The sequence below is a fragment of the Lampetra planeri genome, chromosome 34 (assembly GCF_965212315.1).
Source record: "Lampetra planeri chromosome 34, kcLamPlan1.2.h2, whole genome shotgun sequence".
Taxonomy (NCBI): Eukaryota; Metazoa; Chordata; class Hyperoartia; order Petromyzontiformes; family Petromyzontidae; genus Lampetra; species Lampetra planeri.
In genome coordinates this window covers 7,779,262-7,797,968 of record NC_136140.1, presented here as the reverse complement: position 1 = coordinate 7,797,968, position 18,707 = coordinate 7,779,262, and the positions used below count along the sequence as shown (strand labels likewise).

The following is an 18,707-nucleotide window of genomic DNA, read 5'->3' as shown; positions in this document are numbered from 1 at the left end:
TTCCAGCTTTTACTGGTCATATGATAAACATGAATCCCACATCCAGGCCAGACGCGAAATTGCTTCTCTCTACTGTATAGACCAAAGGTCACTTCCAAAAGGTAGTTACATGATATCCACTTCTCTGGGCCATTCCCTAACAAAACTGGGTTGCACTGATTTGTGAGATTTCCCAATAGATATTTCTTCGAAAGATATGAGGCCAATAGCACAATCGGGATAAAATTGGGAGAGAATATGGGGATGTCCATAAATGACGTCACGCATCTAAGGGGGGGGGGGGGCGGTCAGACATTTGTGACGATGTCTGACGAGGGGGGGGGTGAGAAATATGACATCACATCAAAATGCGCAACTTTAAATAAATACTAGCATAAGTACCCGGCGTTGCCCGGGTGAAAAATATATTTCTTAATAACCTTACATATATACACACCCTCACCACTCACCACTCACCCTCACCATTCACCCTCACCACTCTCCCTCACCACTCATCCTCACCAATCACACCCTCACCAATCACCACTCACCACTCACCCTCAACACTCACCCTCACCACTCACCCTCACCATTCACCCTCACCACTCTCCCTCACCACTCATCCTCACCAATCACACCCTCACCACTCTCCCTCACCACTCTCCCTCACCACTCATCCTCACCACTCATCCTCACCAATCACACCCTCACCAATCACCACTCACCACTCACCCTCAACACTCACCCTCACCACTCACCACTCACCCTCACCACTCTCCCTCACCACTCTCCCTCACCACTCATCCTCACCAATCACACCCTCACCAATCACCACTCACCACTCACCCTCACCACTCACCACTCACCCTCACCATTCACCCTCACCACTCTCCCTCACCACTCTCCCTCACCACTCATCCTCACCAATCACACCCTCACCAATCACCACTCACCACTCACCCTCACCACTCAACCTCCCCTCACCACTCACTAATCACCACTCACAATCGCCACTCACAACCGCCCTCACCATTATATTTTTGCCCCAGTCAACGCCGGATATTTCCCATTCGTAGCAGTTTATATCAACTCTATAAGCAACTTATATTAAACAGGAAGCGCGATCCTAAAGTAATTTACAACCTTCGATTAGTCCTTTGTGCGATTCAAAGAATCGATTCCTGGCATGTTGGGGGTTTACATTTTGAATGATAGAGTTTCATTTTCATTGTTTTTTTATTTTTTCAGGAGTTTTTAATCACATTTTTGCCCCGGTCAACGCCGGATATTTCCCGTTCGTAGCAGTTTATATCGACTTTAAGCAACTTATAGTAAACGGGAATCGTCCTAATGTAAAGGAATCTACAACCTTCGATTCCTTTGCGCGATTCAGAGAATCGATTCTTGGCGCGTCGGGTTTAAAAGTAATTACACAGTTGTTTTTTCATTGGTATGTAATGTTTGAAAGTTTGCATACAATTTTAAATGTATTTTCCCCCCGGGCAACGCTGGGTATATCGAGTTTATACCACAAATGCGTGCGCATATTTTTAACGGGAATTAAAAATGGCGTCCACCCGGCAGCGAATGCGTCGCTACCCGTTGCCAGGGGCAACCGCCGTCCAATGAAACTGCGTATGGTCCGGCGACACACAGACACACACACACAGACAGATTTGCGATTTTATATATATAGATAGACAACACGTTCTACTTAATTAAATAGACGTTTTAATACATTTTTTTCTCCTACAACATCAGAGTGCAGCGCCACATTAAATACGCACTACAATGACAATAGTTTAAAGCGATTTGAAGCATGTTTTATTTTCAAAATAGAAACATTTGTTTTGGGAGGGGGGGGTCTGACTTTTTGTGACGCCGTGTGACGAGGGGGGGGGGTAAAAAAGATGAAATTATATATTGTTTCAAAGGCTGCAGTGGTGGGAGACATAATGACGTGTGATAGTGTTTTATTTACATTATCACTGGACTAAATAAGTCAGCATTTGTAAATGTGCGTATTAATCACATTTTACACATTACAGTGCTGCGCTGAGGGTGCATTGTTATTGTGTACAGTTAATCATGGTTCATGGCTCAGTATTTCTGTCTTTTGTCATGGAATAAAAGAAGCAACTCACGTAATTTCCCTTACTTTGACATCCTTAAAAAGTATCGACAAATAATTCCGAATGTATACACTGTATATTGCGGTTTATCTTTTGTCCTTCATCGAGAATCATATCTTGATGCCATGGATGCTACCATTGTGAATTTGTTTTGAACACTAGACTTACAATTAAGAGGTCACCGATTGGATAAACCCGGCACGACAGACTTAAAATCGGCCGCAAGTTTATGAAATCCCCGCCCCCCTCCCCACCTCTGTGCATGCAGAAGCACAAATACATTCACTACAATCATTCGATTGGCTGGTCGTGTGTGTTGGGGGGGGGCAGAGTGTCGGTACTCCCACCTCTCCCAAGACGCCTGGGCAGAGTGGAAGAGGAGGCCAAATATAATCTCATTCTAGAGGGGCTCTGTCGAGCTCTCTCTGGTGGGAGGCCCTTCCACCAGCGGTGGTGTGAGCAAGCACGTGCAAGGGCTGCACCTTGTGACTTTGCGGCTACCGGGTCTTTGCAATAGACTAGACGGCGAGTCTCACAGATCCACCGGTATGCTCTGACGATCCATCTGTGCGGGGCTTTCAGTCATGTCCCGCCCAAATTGACACGGACTCACACTCAGTGTCGCAAACCGATGCATCTCAATCCAGATCCCGGGAGCTCAACTCCATTCCAGTACTTGTGCCCGCCAAGTGAGCATATTTAAGAACTGTATCTTGTGTAAATTTGCATATGAATGGAGGATATGGCCTGTTATGGGGAAGCAAGCCTCCTCGGAATTCCTGTCGTAGGCGATGTGACCGTTGGTGAGATGGCAGTGACCTATTGTGTTCGCTTGTCTGTCAGGATCGATGGGCCACTTGCGTTTGTTTGCAGAACTTGTTCATGCCAAGTTTTCCTCTTAACATCCGAGATGCTGCAATTAACGTCTCGTTGCTAATTAGGGATGCACTGCGATCACCCACCGTAGCTGTGAGCTTCAGTCGTCGCTGCCAAGTTTTATCCAGCGGGTGGACAGCAGATTTATGCTTCAAGGAAGTAGAACATTTTCGAAACTCTTTCTCAGGAGGGTCTTGCATTGAGACGTTTGACCAGTTCCATTCGTGAGTGTTTGGCTTGTGGGAGGAAACCGGAGTACACAGAGGATACGTGAGAGATAGATACAATAATGCATCGTCATACTTCACTGTCCCGGCCGCCTCACTGCCAAAGGCTGCAACGTCCAGGCAGCCTTCCATCCAAGTACCCACCAGGCTTAACCTCTCCTGAGCTTCCGAGATCCAGAGGTGTGGACTCGAGTCATGTGACTTGGACTCGAGTCAGACTCGAGTCATGAATTTGATGACTTGCGACTCGACTTGGACTTGCATAACAATGACTTTGTCCCACCTATGAGATGTGGACTCGAGTCATGTGACTTGGACTCGAGTCAGACTCGAGTCATGAATTTGATGACTTGCGACTCGACTTGGACTTGCATAACAATGACTTTGTCCCACCTCTGCCGAGATCTGACAGCAGCTTGGAGATATTCTCCGTCAATTGTGGAAGGCAGGGGGGGGGGAGAAAATAAAGCAAGCAGCCGCATTATCTCCCTGCAGAGGCAAAAAAATATCGTTAATTTGATGTGGACGAACGTGCGTGGGCTGCGCTAAATCGATGTGCCAGACGACCGGGGACAAAGCAGACGTAGAGGGGGTCAGGGGTGGATAAGCACCACGGCACGGTGACGCCGATGCTGGTCGCTGCTCCGGTTGAGTTTTGCTGCTCGCGACATGCACCACAACTGTCAGATCGGGGCATCCGGTGTGGACAAAATCAATGCCTCATTGATGCCAAAGCTTTCTCGTGGGAGCCATAGCTGCGTTGCTCCGCAGAAATGTAACTGCCGAGCAATGCCCAGTGGCCACAATTGGCCCGATTGTTGTCCAGAATTTGCTTGGGTCCAGGCAGGACAAAGGTCCAATTAAACAGGCGTCATATTGCGGCACATTAAGAAAGAGGGATTAAGGCAGATCGGCTGCCAAATTGAGTAAGCCTGTGTACTTTTGTGCGTGGAATGTTATTGTCCTTGCAAAAAAGTATTTTCTTTCAGCCTTGTCCAGCTTGCGATTCGATTGAGCAAAGTGCGGCAACCTGGTGTACGCACTGCCTTGGTGTCAAACAGACCAATATCCTTAATTGGATGATTGATGGTTTTCCAAGCAATCCACTTTACCTTCTATTGGCCACACCTGACTTGTGGATTGTAAAAGCTTCCAAAGGCAGCTCGTTTGTCTTCTAAGAATTGCAGTTTATTTTACCACCTGTTGAGTAGATCGTTAACCTCAAAGGTGATAAAAGCAAAGTAAGAAAATTGCTTCGACCCTTGAATGAGTATCTGTGAACGGATTTAGCAATTAACACTATTTTGTCACAAAAATGCCCGCGTGACCTGTGATTATTAAGTTAGTCTGCTTTAAAGATTTTCGCCAAGATAAAAAAAAAGGTCCCCAGTGTGGCCGACACAGACTACTGAGGCAAGTTCTGTTAGCGAGCACCTACGAAAGCCTGCGTAGTACACCGAGGGGGTTTTGTGGCCTGCAACACACCCGGTGGTCTCACTAATGCTAAGGTACACACACACACGCAAAGTACTCATCTAAGGCTGAGTCAACCTAGGGGAGGCCCAGCACCGATTCAGATTTCACTCTCCACTGACGTTCGCTGTGGCAGGAAAGCGAACCCAGGTCGCGTGGTTTCGTAGAGCAGTGTGCCAAACATCGTGCAATAAATTCACACACACACAGACGAGCATGCCTGCTCGTGCGTTGGCACACAAACAGCTCGAACACTTTGGATCAACCAAAAAAACAACTTATCCGGCACAAATTGGTAATGATTGTGGCAAAAGATTGATGCCGAAAGGTTCAAGAGATCAGGATGTCTTTAGCGTTCATCTGGCTGGCACCTGACAGCAGCATTTGATGGATCACTGATTGCGTGAGAAGGACACTGCAGAATCACGCCACCACAGCACACTGGGGGCAGCTCTTCGCGAGAAGGCGACACAACTTTTCTCTTGTTCTTAGGTTTTTTCGGTAAAGTCACGTAGGTAAAAAACTAAAATTGATAAAAGTAAAATAAAAATAAAATAAAAATCACGACGTTTCGGAGGCAACACAAGCTTCCGTCTTGCTGTATCAAGTACTTGATACAGCAAGCGTGCTGTGACGGTTCCACCTGAAGACGGAAGCTTGTGTTGCCTCCGAAACGTCATGATTTTTTTTTACTTTTATTAATTTTCATTTTAGTTTTTACCTACTTCACTTTACCGAAAAAAACTGAAGAATATGAATACTTGCAGTCACGAAAGCTTCAAATCTAGAACTTTTTCTCTTGTTGTTTGCGACGTTTGAAAATAAGGCGGCCCAAAAAAATCACACAAACAAGCGTTGGCTCGTCTCTGGCACAGTCGCGTCTCGCACTCTGCCAGTGTGGTGTTGCCGGACTTGATCGCCTCCGACCTGCAGGACGTATGCCCGACCGGCTGTGTGTTTGGTCTGATCTGTCACCGTGTGTTTTCTTTTTTTACTGGAGCGGTGACACCCAGAAGTTTATATGGCCCATGGAATCCTGTTAACGGCACTGTGAAGTCCTCTATATTTTTTATCGCGAAATTCATAGTTTCATTTTAACACACCCAATAAGGCTGTCTGTTGTTATAGCCAGTAAACATTATGCCTGTCCATCCAAATATCAGAGGATACTTCGCAATGTCTCACTATAACTATACAACCTCTAAAGCAATCCGTACAAAACGTACCACAAAGCCTGCCGTTACTCATATCAATTTTCAGGTCTGTACACTTTTTTTGTTTTTGCAACGAGATTAATGAACATGATACTGCACACCAGCATGTTTAGTGCCCGTGTGCCAGAACGCCTGTGTTAAAACGCAGACACGTATCTCTAAATGCGCGTGATTGACATGCACATCTGTTTGTAATGCGCATTTCTGCATGCAGCCATAACCCACTAAACAAACGGAGGCTCCCTTAACAGACTGGCTTGCCACCTTTTTTCACACAGCGCAGCCGGCATAATGTGCAGTGAAGTGACGCGCACCTGGCGTCCTGCCACTCTTAAACAGGTGACCAGAAATTTGAGTGCTGGTATGTTTTTTTTTATCCAGTTACAGGTGATGCCAGGACACAGGTGTGCTCGAGTACAACCGTGCAGTGCGATGCAGGGATCAGAGTCACGCAAATGTATGCAAGGGATCCGTATGGCTTTTTGAGATGAACTTTGGCATTGTTTTTCACCACATGCTTCAAGTTTATTTCTGCCGTATCAATAACCATGTCTCTGTGTATGGCCCTTTTCCAGTTCACTGCTGGATAAAGGCCTCCCGTGCCATAGAGTTCATGGAGGTTGCTTGACCATTACTTCACCACACGCTGGTCAGCACCGGTTGGTGAAGGGAGCAAGGCCCAGGACCGGTTTAGATATCACTCACTACAGTCGCTAACCCGACTGCCAGATTCATTGCACAGTGGGCTTAACCACTGTGCCACTGCTCCAGCCTACGTCTATTAAGCTAATAAGTAACGTATACACAAATGATCACGACAGAGGTGAATGAAACCTTGCATCTTGATGTACGCAAGGAAACTTTTTCCGAATGAAAAAAAAGGGCGTACACTCAGCGGACCGTGGCATTCCTCTCGTTCATTCCTCCATTGAACCCCGAGCCCTGTCGTTTTAGCCACGCGTCAAACATCTGCTGAGCAAATAGTCAGTCTGATTTGAGCGGCAGTCAATATCGTGCACGGGAATCGTGTACAGATTCCCCCGACGGCTGCGGGCGAAGGTGCTTTGTTGATATTGTTTGTACAAATTCCCCCCTCCTCCACCCAACTCGCCTCCTTGTACATCTGTAAAAAAAGAGCTTCATAGATCATCGGATTACTTTGGAATGAATAAAAAAATCTTGTTGATTCTGACGGTCGGTGACGAGCCAACCTTCCGCTGCTCCCTGGAAAAAAAGAAACGGCAAAAGAGTTCACCGTGGTTCATCCCTCACGCGGCAGCGGTAACAAACGCGCATTGTCAACGACGACAACCCATTACCCACCGCGACAAAAGCTTGATTAAAAAGTACGCTCTAAGCAATGAGAAATCTTCGGCCATTCTTGCCAATTTTCGCCGCCGCACGTTTTTGGGGATTGGGGTTTTATTTTTGCTTTTGCGCGTGCAAAAAAATGTTGCGCAGCGTGAAATATTTACCCAATTAGTGTTGGGAACGGCATCCGTGAAAACGAAATCGTGTGCACGTTCCCGTTCGTTTTTTTGCGTTTTGTTACCGCTCGTTGAGAGGCCTTTGTCCATAAAACAATGCGATCGTAACAAGGAAGAATGCAAATGTGAAGGCTGCATTTACATTTTTCTTAAGGGTTAGTAATTGCTCTGTCAATATAAGGCATTTGTTTTCATTTTTTTTCCGTGCTGCCTCGAGGCTTAATGCGAAGTAATTATTCTGTTGTAGAACACACGGAATGGTGAGCCATTTTTATCAATATATTAACTTATCGCTGTTTTCCCACACCTTTTTTTAAATGGGCAAACACTCATTGTCACAATTTTGACAACTTTACCAAAAGTATTTTCTTCTAATTATGCACGCGCATTGGGCCATAAGCTGCACACGTGTTTTGCGGCGCTGCTGATCCTCGCGTGATCGTAGCCCATTGTGGGCAATACACGGCAAACAGATTCCAGCATAGGACATTTGCCGGAGACCCTTCCCCATCCAGTGTACGGCATCCCCCAACGTTCCCGAGTCCTGACACTTTTGGGACTGGCGCAACGCCAAACAATTACGCAAAAATTAAGGCGAAAAATCAGATTACGTCCTCCCTAGGGCGTTGCGTACGGAGGGGTCGATGGGCTCCCCTCCCTGCCTCCAGGCCCTCCCGTCCTCCCCTCTCTCATCCATCCCACCGTGGGCGACCGCCGGGCTACGTGCTCGCTGTGTCGTCGTCGTGTGAGTAGCTGAGACGCATTTTGTGGAGGGGGGCAGGTACCAGCGCTTCAGAAGGAGAGGAGGGGGCTTTAACAGCAGTCCCGTCATGGGTGATGCATTTTAACAAGCCAAGATGAGCTCCCCAGGACATGGCCATTTGCATGGGAATTGGCAGCGGTCCCATTGCGAGAGGCTGTGATGTTTGGCGGATGAGGGTTGGGCTCTCCCTTCTATTGCCCTCTGCTCTTTTTCTCTACCGCTTCTTGTTTGATTCCTGCACTCCTCTCGACGCACCGAGTGAAAAATGAGCTTGTTGAGTTCAAGGCCACGAAGCCGCAGTCTCCCTGACCCCGATTGTTGATGCTTTATTGAAAAGGCTCGGCCTTGTGTGGAATAATTTTAATATGAATCACAGGCGTCCAAAACTACTATTCAGTAGCGTTGTGTGCACACACGAACTTGTGCACTTGTTTAAAATGAAGGCAGGTTTTTTTTTCCGAGAAAGCTAACACCAATACACGTGGAGGGAATTATTTAAATGTTATGTTTAAAATATGATTGCTCTTCATACGTTTTTCAGTTGCGTGGCGCGTACTTAACTTCACCGTGGCCTGCAGTGGTCTTTCGATGTCTCATTGTTGATTTGAAGCTTTCGTGACTGCAGGAATCCATACTCTTTGGTTCTTTCGGTAAAGTCACGTAGGTAGAAACCTGGTTGTAACAGCTCTCTCGCTGGTTCAGCAGTTCCACTGCTGGATTATTTTTCTGCCTGCGGACGACCGCTTGTGTTGCGATCGAAACGTCGTAATATATTATTTTTATTTTGTTTTATATTTCTACCTACGTGACTTTACCGAAAGAACCAAAGAGTATGTCTCATTTATTGAAGCAGGTGAGAACTCAAGAGACCAGGATAGCAGTCTCATTCGCAAGACTGACCTGTGTCACCAAAATTATGAAAGAAAGACAAAATAATCAAATGCAGCAGTGTCACGTGAGAAATTTAAAAATATTGCACCAACATAATTCGAAATTAAATAATAGATTCCTATTATTATTATAATAGATTCCTAGAAGTATAAGTAGTCGTAGTCTCGACAAGTAGTCTCGACAAATGATTGTTAAAACTCTTGATTGTACAATTAAACAAATATAGGGTGACTTGTACGAATATTCCTACTTGGTAAAGTATATAGAATATACTCTTAGTTTTTTCGGTAAAGTCACGTAGGTAAAAAATGAAAATAAAATTAATAATTAAAAAAAAAATTACCTACGTGACTTTACCGAAAAATCTAAGAGTATGAATCATTGCAGTCACGAAAGCTTCAAATCTAGAATATATAGAATATATGCACATGCCATTCTCATTGCAAGAGTAGGTAATTGTACGTGAGTGCTTGGGAGGTGGTCAGAAGATGGAAAATACAAGCAACGGATTATTGAGTCTATCTATGCAGTGTTTGAACCTTTCCCCAGGCGTATGCATGGGTTTTCTCAAGGTACCCGAGTTTCCTCCCACGTGGCCAACACTCTTTCGTGAAATTGGCCAAGTATCCCAATGCAGGACCCTTCTGATGCAGGAAACCACCGACAAAGCAGTCAAGATACTCAGCGAGGCATTTCTGGGTAAATAAAGTTAATTATTATTTCCATTACTATTTATGTCTTGGTTCAAGTTTAAAATTAGCGAAAATAAATACAACTTTAAGATTGTGAAATGCAATGTTTGTCCCGCAAAGGTAGAGAGTGTGTGTGGTATGCATCACAAGCTGCCATCTGCATACCTGGCCTCAATTTCCCCGTGTTCACCTTGAATGCACTCATTGTGCAAAGCACAGGATGATGCTGCCGATGATGATTAATAAAGATGAAGTTATACGTTAAAATCTAGATTCTTTACGGCTCTGCAAGGTTTAGGCATTGAACGTGTGCTCAAATTACACTTCGCTTCTTCTTCTGGTAAGTGTACACTGGAGTGTCCTGTATCAATAGAAGAATAATACGCTGGCCATTTCACTAATTCAGAGATTTCTCTCTCCGAGAAGACACCGGGGGTCCGGCGACCTCGCTAACCGCGCTGCGAAATCAACAGCGGCCCAAACTGGCCCGGTCGTTAACGTGAGCACGCTCATCTGTCATAGTGCGCCAATTACGTTAAACACAGTCTCAATGGGCAATTGGCAGGGGTTGAGGGGGTGGCGGAGGAGCGTCTAATCCCTTATGCAGGAGGTGGAGCCAGCAGCATGTGCGAACGGGCAACGGCAGGGAGAGAGGCAGGGAGGCACGAGAGGGGAGACGGTGGACTGGGTTAGCGGTGGGGGCGGCGGCCGGGGGGGTGCGAGGAAGGAAGGAAGGGGGCGGTAAACGCATGCTGGCTTGTAGGAGCCTGCGCGCACGAGGATCATATGGTGCAGCTGTGCAAAGGGGAGCGAGGGGGAGAGAGAGAGAGCGAGCGAGCGAAGCGGCGGTCGTGCACGCAGTTAGATCTGAGGCGTCCTGTTTCTGCACATGTCAGGCAGCGCGGGGGAATGCTGCGAGCATCGTAGGCTGCTGCAGCCTCAAAAGCGCCACTGTCGCTTTTGATCTCTGCCAGCGGGGCCCGGCGATTGAGGACTTTTGTTCGGGGTTGTTAGCGTACGAAATAACGAGGGTTTTTTCGGGTTATTCTTTTTGTATTTTTTATTTTGTTGTTATTTCTTCGCTCGTATTTTTCTGTGCCCTCGCAAAGAAGACATGGGCTGTAACCTGTGCACTCTGCGCAAACAAGACGAACACTACAAATTGCTGTATGAAGTCTGCAAGGTGAGCGTTGCAATTAGCACCCGCTACTCCTGCCACGCTCGTGGTCGCTAGGGGTTGCCACCTGTCCTGGGTCTTTTGTTTTTTCCTATTCTAGGGAGATATCCTGGACAAATATGAGTCTTACCACCTGGTTTATGTCGGTTGCTAAATATTGCAGCAATCAAGACGATGCATTTGTATTGTCTTGAGCGGTTGTATCATGGTGTGTTACGTGTGTTCTCCACTCTGTGAGATATTATTCATTCCATGATATGTCAGTTTTTCGTACGGCAGGTGGCAAGCCTATAGGTTTCTCAGGATGTTGGTCCATCTTGATTTGAGGCTTTCGTGACTGCAGGAATCCATACTCTTTGGTTCTTTCGGTAAAGTCACGTAGTTAGAAATAAAATAAAATTAATCACGACGTTTCGGCCGCAACACAAGCGTCCGAAACGTCGTGATCTATTTTATTTTATACCTACGTGACTTTACCGAAAGAACCAAAGAGTATGTTGGTCCATGTGTTTGACTTCACTGACCGGGCTTGGACTCAATCAAAACTTCGATTTAAAGCTTTCGTGACTGCAGGGATTCATCTTCTTGGTTCTTTCGGTAAAGTCACGTAGGAGGGAAGTAATAAAATAATAAAAATAAAACATAATAAAATAATTCTCACGACGTTTCGGCCACAACGCAAGCAGCCGTCCTCAGGTGAAGACCAGGTCTGTCGAGGCGACAGCGTCTAAAAGACCTGGTTTTCACCTGAGGACGGCTGCTTGTGTTGTGGCCGAAACGTGGTGAGAGTTATTTTATTATGTTTATTTTTATTATTTTATTACTTCCCTTCTACGTGACTTTACCGAAAGAACAAAGAAGACCAATCAAAACCGTGAACGTCACTGACCGTTATTCTTTTTAGCCGTTAAAATGCATTGTTAGAAGCAGTAGCATGAGCAAGTCGTGACAGGTCTGCTGCACATTTAACTTTTAGCATTATTGTTGAAACATTGGCAGGAATTATGATACTTTTGCAATTTGTACTCATATACTTTGTTTATTTCCTTATTTTAGTGACTTGCTTATCTTTCCTATACTTTGCACTCATGTCGTGTTTTTGTAATGTTTGTTCTTGTAAGATTCCGACCCGGCCCTACTGGACATTTGTCAAAAATAGCGTCAAAGCTCATCCGATTCCTCCAGTCTAAATACAGATTCTGATTATAACATTCTTATTTGTATGCTTACACTGATAAGTGCATGTTCGGGGAGTGAAACGTCAACATCGTTTGTAACGCTCTGTGTTTAAATGGCAGTTGTGTTTGTTCTCTGACGACAATGACAGCTATTTTCTAAGTGTTTGCAGATAATAATCCTGCCTCATTGATTATACCACAAGAACCACGTTAATACGTTGAAGGCACTCCGAAATTACGCGTACAGACTTGACACCACAATCGTATTAACTGCATGTCCACTTTAAAACATCGTGTATTGTTAAAATATACAAATGCAACCTCAAATGAAATTTACTTTCCAATTCATGAAACTGGCATTGCCTAAGTGTAATTTAAGTGTCACGTGGCATGTCTTGGTGGCCCGCGAAGCTCATGCCCGGGTTAATAATTACAGTCAGGAATGTTGTTTTGAGTGGATGCTTGATTTTTTTCTAATGAGTCTTTGATAGCCATACTTTCTCAACCTTAAGTCGTCACACGTGCCAAGTGGCCTGCTGGCTAGCAGCTGCTCGTATTGTTGGCTGGGAGATATAAGGCTGTCCACACAAAACAAACCTTCATCTGCAGCCCTCCTGAGCTAAAGAGCAGCATTAGCATAAGAACAAAGTTATCTCCAACTCAAATCACGAGTGTCGGCCTTCTCCGCAGAATTGCAATTCCCACAGCATTTCCTCAGTTTCGTTTTGGCTCAGTGGTCGAGACAGCCGTGATGGCTTCTTGGTTTGTCGTCTGTGATAGTTACTTGTTTTGTATTTATTTACAGTACCCACGAGATGGGCAGCGTCGACAAATCTCAGATCTTATACTTGCGTTTGTGGACGTCGGAAAGGGCAGGCAAGGAGGGGGGGGGGGCTATGGGACACTGCGGGCTGCTGGGGTTGGGCCCCCCGCGGGGAAGTGGGGGGCACGTGGTGGTTGGGAGGGGGGGGGGGGGCTATGGGACACTGCGGGCTGCTGGGGTTGGGCCCCCCGCGGGGAAGTGGGGGGCACGTGGTGGTTGTGAGGGGGGGGGCTATGGGACACTGCGGGCTGCTGGGGTTGGGCCCCCCGCGGGGAAGTGGGGGGCACGTGGTGGTTGGGAGGGGGGGGGCTATGGGACACTGCGGGCTGCTGGGGTTGGGCCCCCCGCGGGGAAGTGGGGGGCACGTGGTGGTTGTGAGGGGGGGGGGGGCTATGGGAAACTGCGGGCTGCTGGGGTTGGGCCCCCCGCGGGGAAGTGGGGGGCACGTGGTGGTTGTGAGGGGGGGGGCTATGGCACACTGCGGGCTGCTGGGGTTGGGCCCCCCGCGGGGAAGTGGGGGGCACGTGGTGGTTGGGAGGGGGGGGCTATGGGACACTGCGGGCTGCTGGGGTTGGGCCCCCCGCGGGGAAGTGGGGGGCACGTGGTGGTTGTGAGGGGGGGGGGCTATGGGACACTGCGGGCTGCTGGGGTTGGGCCCCCCGCGGGGAAGTGGGGGGCACGTGGTGGTTGGGAGGGGGGGGGCTATGGGACACTGCGGGCTGCTGGGGTTGGGCCCCCCGCGGGGAAGTGGGGGGCACGTGGTGGTTGGGAGGGGGGGGCTATGGGACACTGCAGGCTGCTGGGGTTGGGCCCCCCGCGGGGAAGTGGGGGGCACGTGGTGGTTGTGAGGGGGGGGGCTATGGGACACTGCGGGCTGCTGGGGTTGGGCCCCCCGCGGGGAATTGGGGGGCACGTGGTGGTTGTGAGGGGGGGGGGGCTATGGGACACTGCGGGCTGCTGGGGTTAGCGCCCCCGGGGGGAAGTGGGGGGCACGGGGTGGTTGGGAGGGGGGCTATGGGACACTGCGGGCTGCTGGGGTTAGCGCCCCCGGGGGGAAGTGGGGGGCACGTGGGTGGTTGGGAGGGGGGGGGCTATTCACCGTTCATCGCGATGGTGCCGCCTAGGGGATCGGCTTCTGACTCCTTCGAAACACCCCGGCACCTACGCTGAATGTTATCTCTCCGGCAAACGCTACCGCAAGCATTATAGTTCAGAGGGCGCCACTGTCAGCACCATTGTCATGGAAAGAGGTGATGGCGCAGAGGAGGGGAGGGGAACGAGCGAGATGGAGAGAGAGAGAGCGAGCGAGTGGCCTCGCGACAAGGTTAGGGGCAGGCGTAGCAGGGTATCAGCTCGGCGCAGTCATTTGACTGGTTGACACGGCGTGCTATCACAAAGGATCCCTGTTTGGGGAGCCATCCATCATCGCCTGCTGCATGCGGAGAGTTGACCCGTACTCCAATGCTGCTGTGTTATCTACGCCAGATAAGATGTGCGGTGCTGATAAACACGTGGGCAGAAATGTTGCTGCTGCTGCTGCCCGCTACTGCTGAGCGGGATAGCACTGGCTGCTGTGGTGGTGGCCGGCAAAGCAGCCCCTTTAATACTATGCGCAGCGCCAGCTGTAAACAATATGCATTTGATTAATGTGCATATTTCTCGCTAAAACTGAAAAGTAAAAAAAACATTTTTATAAAGAGCAGCGGGTTTGGGGTTGGGGAGTCTGTGTGTGTTTGCTTATTTTGGTAATATATATTTGTCAAGAAGGCAGCGATATTTAAAGTTCAGTATGAAACCACAGACACCGCGAAATGCCACAGGTCAAGTTTAAAATCGGGCGTTGTATAAACACTACAAGTGCAAAAAATGACGGGGTGTGGGATGAGGGTGGGTGGGTGGGATGGAAAAGCATTCAACAGCCACGCGCTTCGTTTGCACAACGATGCCAACTCTCTTATCGTGACCCCCCCAGCCTCCTCTTCCTGGATTGCGAATGTGAACGTTATATTGCGAGCAGTCCGTGTGAAAAGGTTAAAATTATACTCTGGCCCGCGATGTCCATTAAAGAACGCAGTGAATCGAGAAAAAAAAGCATCATTATCCGCTGACACGTTAGGGCTCCTCCTTTGTGCCACTTCTCTTTGGTTAATGTGCTCGTGTGGGGTTGTTTTGTCGCCGCCCTGGCCATCGGAGGCCTCGAGACAGAATGTCAATAGTTTGATTGGCTTGACAGTAAAGGCAGGATGAAAACAACAAAAAAAGAAGGCTTACATTGATGGGAAGTGATTTTTGGGACACTGTTTTGGCACGATAACCCGACCTTCTCGAAGGACCCTTGAACAGCGGACCAGCTACTCACCTCCCTGCACCGTTGATATTACCAAATAACACGTGCATAGATAGCTTACATCAAATGATCAAATTAACCTTGTGCAATGTAAGACGTCAGTTGCTCGCTGATCATTGCGTCCCTTTATTAAGAAGAAGAGCAAACACAACCGTCGGCTCTTGTTCCTCGAGATGAAGCTAAAGGTGCAGCCCTGACCTTGGTTGCTCTCACACCACTGCTGACGGAAGCGCCTCCACGATATCGAGCCCTAGAGAGCCCCTGTAGAAAAAAGCACAAATTAGATCACTCTGTATCTTGACCAAGGGCAGTTGTTTGAAATTAATTTATTAATTACCGTAGCATGTTGACGCAGCAGTAAACAATTATTGTTGTATCCTGCCAGCAGGCCATTGACACCGACACACAATCAGATTTTGTTTTGTGTTAATTGAAAACCCAGTGCTTTCGTTAATGTGAAAGAAATTGAAATGCCATTAGGGGGGGCAGTTGTTGCCTGATGTGTACTGTGGCGTTTAAAGAGCAATTTCCCAGCTGAGAGAAAAATTACATTTTGATATCCAAATGATACTTGACTAATGGGCCTCACATTGATGGAGAGCTGGAATGATGTATCTGCGTGAGTGGGGATGGTTGTACTGGGAGGGGCTACCTTAGTTCCAGCTCATTGACCGCACACTGAGGGCGCCCATAAATCGTGCCTTCACTCCTCCTCTCACAGCCATTTCTGCTTGATGGGCTCTTACAGAAATTGTACTGTTTTGCAGCCCGGGAGAAAACAACGTACGTGACGTCAGTGTGACTCCTAGCCCAAGTGAGATCCACGGTAGAATCCGGCTTATGAGAGCACCCCATACACACGCTCTGCCGCGGTGTAACGGTGTGCACATTTGACTCGCCATCCAGAGTTCAAGTGTCAAGTTTTATTCTTTTTTAACCAGGTGAGAACTCACGACACCAAGGATGAGTCTCATTTGCAAGAGCGACCTGAAGCATTGGTCTGCCAGTAGGCGGCAATGATTGCTTCGCATGATCCCATTTGAGTAATTTGCAGGTATTTTTTTTCGAATCCAGAAAATTTGGACACACGGTGGCAATACTCCTTTGCGAATTACGTCACGGGATCGCTAATGTCCACCGTGAAGCCGAGGGTGTTCGGTGGGTATCATGACGGTGATTACACAGCGCAGTGACAATCTGGGTCACCAACGGGTTTGAAGCCATGGACCTCTGCCGCTGGTGCTGCGTCACCGGCCCAAAGAGGGCGCCAGTTGGACTCCATTCTCCTGGGCGGCAGTCGAAACAATGGGCGAATGCATCGATGAATATTCGATTACTCAAACTCACGACGCGTGGATTGAGTCACGTGTGTAGGAATCGACGGGAGTGCATTTTAGTACGTGATGTATGCAATAGGTTCGTGTGAATTTCCCACCCACTAGAGATCACTCGGGGTCCGATACATTCAACGCACCGCTCGATTCTTGGATTGAATTGTGGACCTGAATCACGGCAACTCAGTGTTGGGAGAGAGAATCGTTATGGCCCTCAGATACAAGTATATTGCTCGCAAAAAATATATTAATGCGTACATATTTCATAATAGGCATATACATTTATAATTTCATGAATATTAATACAGTGTGTAAATAAAAAATGTTCATCACCCTTCCAATGGTGTACTGTTCCAGGCTTGGTGCTGTATGTTTATGCACAAGCAAAGCATGCAGTCAAGGAGGAGACAATCATTGAATTTCTGTTTGATGTAAAATGCTTAAAATAGTGATTCAGACGGGATTATAGTAAATGAGAGATGCGGCATGAGCTCACAATTCGTTTGATCGCTACGAAATGTAAATTTTGATACACATATATGAAGCAAGGGACATTGTCCGTTTCATTCTCCCGGTGCAGCAATCGAAACTATGGGATATATTTTTTTTATTCTCCTGACCCTGTCAACCCACAAGTTTAAATGGGTTTACCACAGTTAGTCAATCGACAGGTCACGTGTGGTGGGGTAAAGTGCAAGTACTGCCACCGAATCCCTGGTACGTTGGCCAGCATGGATGAGTAGGCCAAAACACCCTCGAGGTTGGATTTCTTGGAGAAGCCCTTCCACTAGCGGTGGCATGAAGAAGCAATTTTAAGGCTGCACTTTTGCAAACGAATTTGAGACTTTAGCTTAGGAATTTTGCAGTGAGCTGCTAAAACAAAAATAGGCACTAATAATTAGCAGCGTGAAAAAGAGAAGTTGTTAGCCCATGAAATGGCGTATCCTAAATTATCTTAAATCAACAGGCATCTCGTCGCAGTGCAATTAATGCGATAAAAATACATGGAAGCAGCATTGGCCGAAGCAAAAGACCAAACGTAATGCGATTTTAAGTTAATTGCTCGCAATGTATTTTACACCTCAATATTTAATGAAAACCTCCTCCCCCTGGCTCCCCCCACCCCCAAAAAAATCGAAAAACATCTCTTTAAGTGTAGACCTTGCTGGTTTCTCAAATCAGTGAGTAGTAGGGCACAGTGGGGGGGGCGGGGGGAGGCATGGCGAGGTGGGGCACCTCAGTGGCGGAGGATCTCGGGCCACCTGCTGTCTGGCACAAGGTCAGCTGGGAGGCGGGCACCCGCGACACCCGTCCTGTCCCCACTCCCTCTCTCTCTCTCTCTCCTGACAAAGGTCCAGCCCGGGCGTGCGGCCCGGGCTGGGTCGCTCATGGGCTGGTGGCCGCTTGTTGGCTTGTCATTTCTGGGGGGGAGATGCTTCCTCGCTCAGTTGAACAAAAACTGATTTCGTATTCCAAATCCAACGTAGCAGCGACGGCGCTCGAAATGCACATGTCGTGAACTCTCCGACTAAACAAAAGAGTCAAATTGATTTTCTGCTCGAATGAGCATTGAAGCAGTGCTCATCTCCTCTTTAAAGCTCTGAACCGGTGGGGTGAATTCTACATTCATGTGATGGGAGCAAGTCCATCTGTACAATTACCACGTTTAATTTCCTTACAAAGTTGTATTTTTTTATTGACCTCCCCCCAGGATTTGAACTTGAAACCTCCCAATTGTGAGCCAACTCGCTCTACCGCTGAGCCACGTGATCAGATAACCGTGCAGTAGTTGTGCAATGCAGGGATAAATATGCAGGTATTCTGATGGCTTTTGGAGATTTGCATGATGGGCTTTCACCACAAGTTTAAAGCCAATTGTGCCATACCAGAAACAATGTCGCTGTGTCTAGAACTCTATGAATCCACTGTTGGACCGGGGCTTCCTCTAATTTATGTTGGTTTGTGGGAGGCATTTGACCATACTTCACCACGTTGGTCAACGCGGGTTGTGGAAGGAGATATCACCCACCCACTGGTGTTAGCCGTGGCCCCGGGAATCGAACCCAGGTTGCCAGGTTCATCTAAGTTTATAGCACAATGCAAGGCACTCACCA

General features: G+C 47.7%; 1 protein-coding gene across 2 annotated transcripts in view; it reads left to right on the top strand.

Moving 5' to 3' along the window:
• The window catches only part of PDZRN3 (PDZ domain containing ring finger 3), a 161,894-nt gene that overhangs the window by 87,661 nt on the left and 55,526 nt on the right, over window positions 1–18,707 (top strand). The window contains exon 1 of one of the 2 annotated variants that reach the window (XM_078610653.1): window positions 10,553–10,917. The exons of the other annotated variant lie outside the window; for it this stretch is intronic. Within the exon in view, the coding sequence (XP_078466779.1) occupies window positions 10,849–10,917 (69 nt within the window). The 5' untranslated portion in view covers window positions 10,553–10,848. Of the gene's footprint in view, window positions 1–10,552; window positions 10,918–18,707 lie in introns of those variants that run through there. 2 annotated transcript variants of the gene reach the window in all.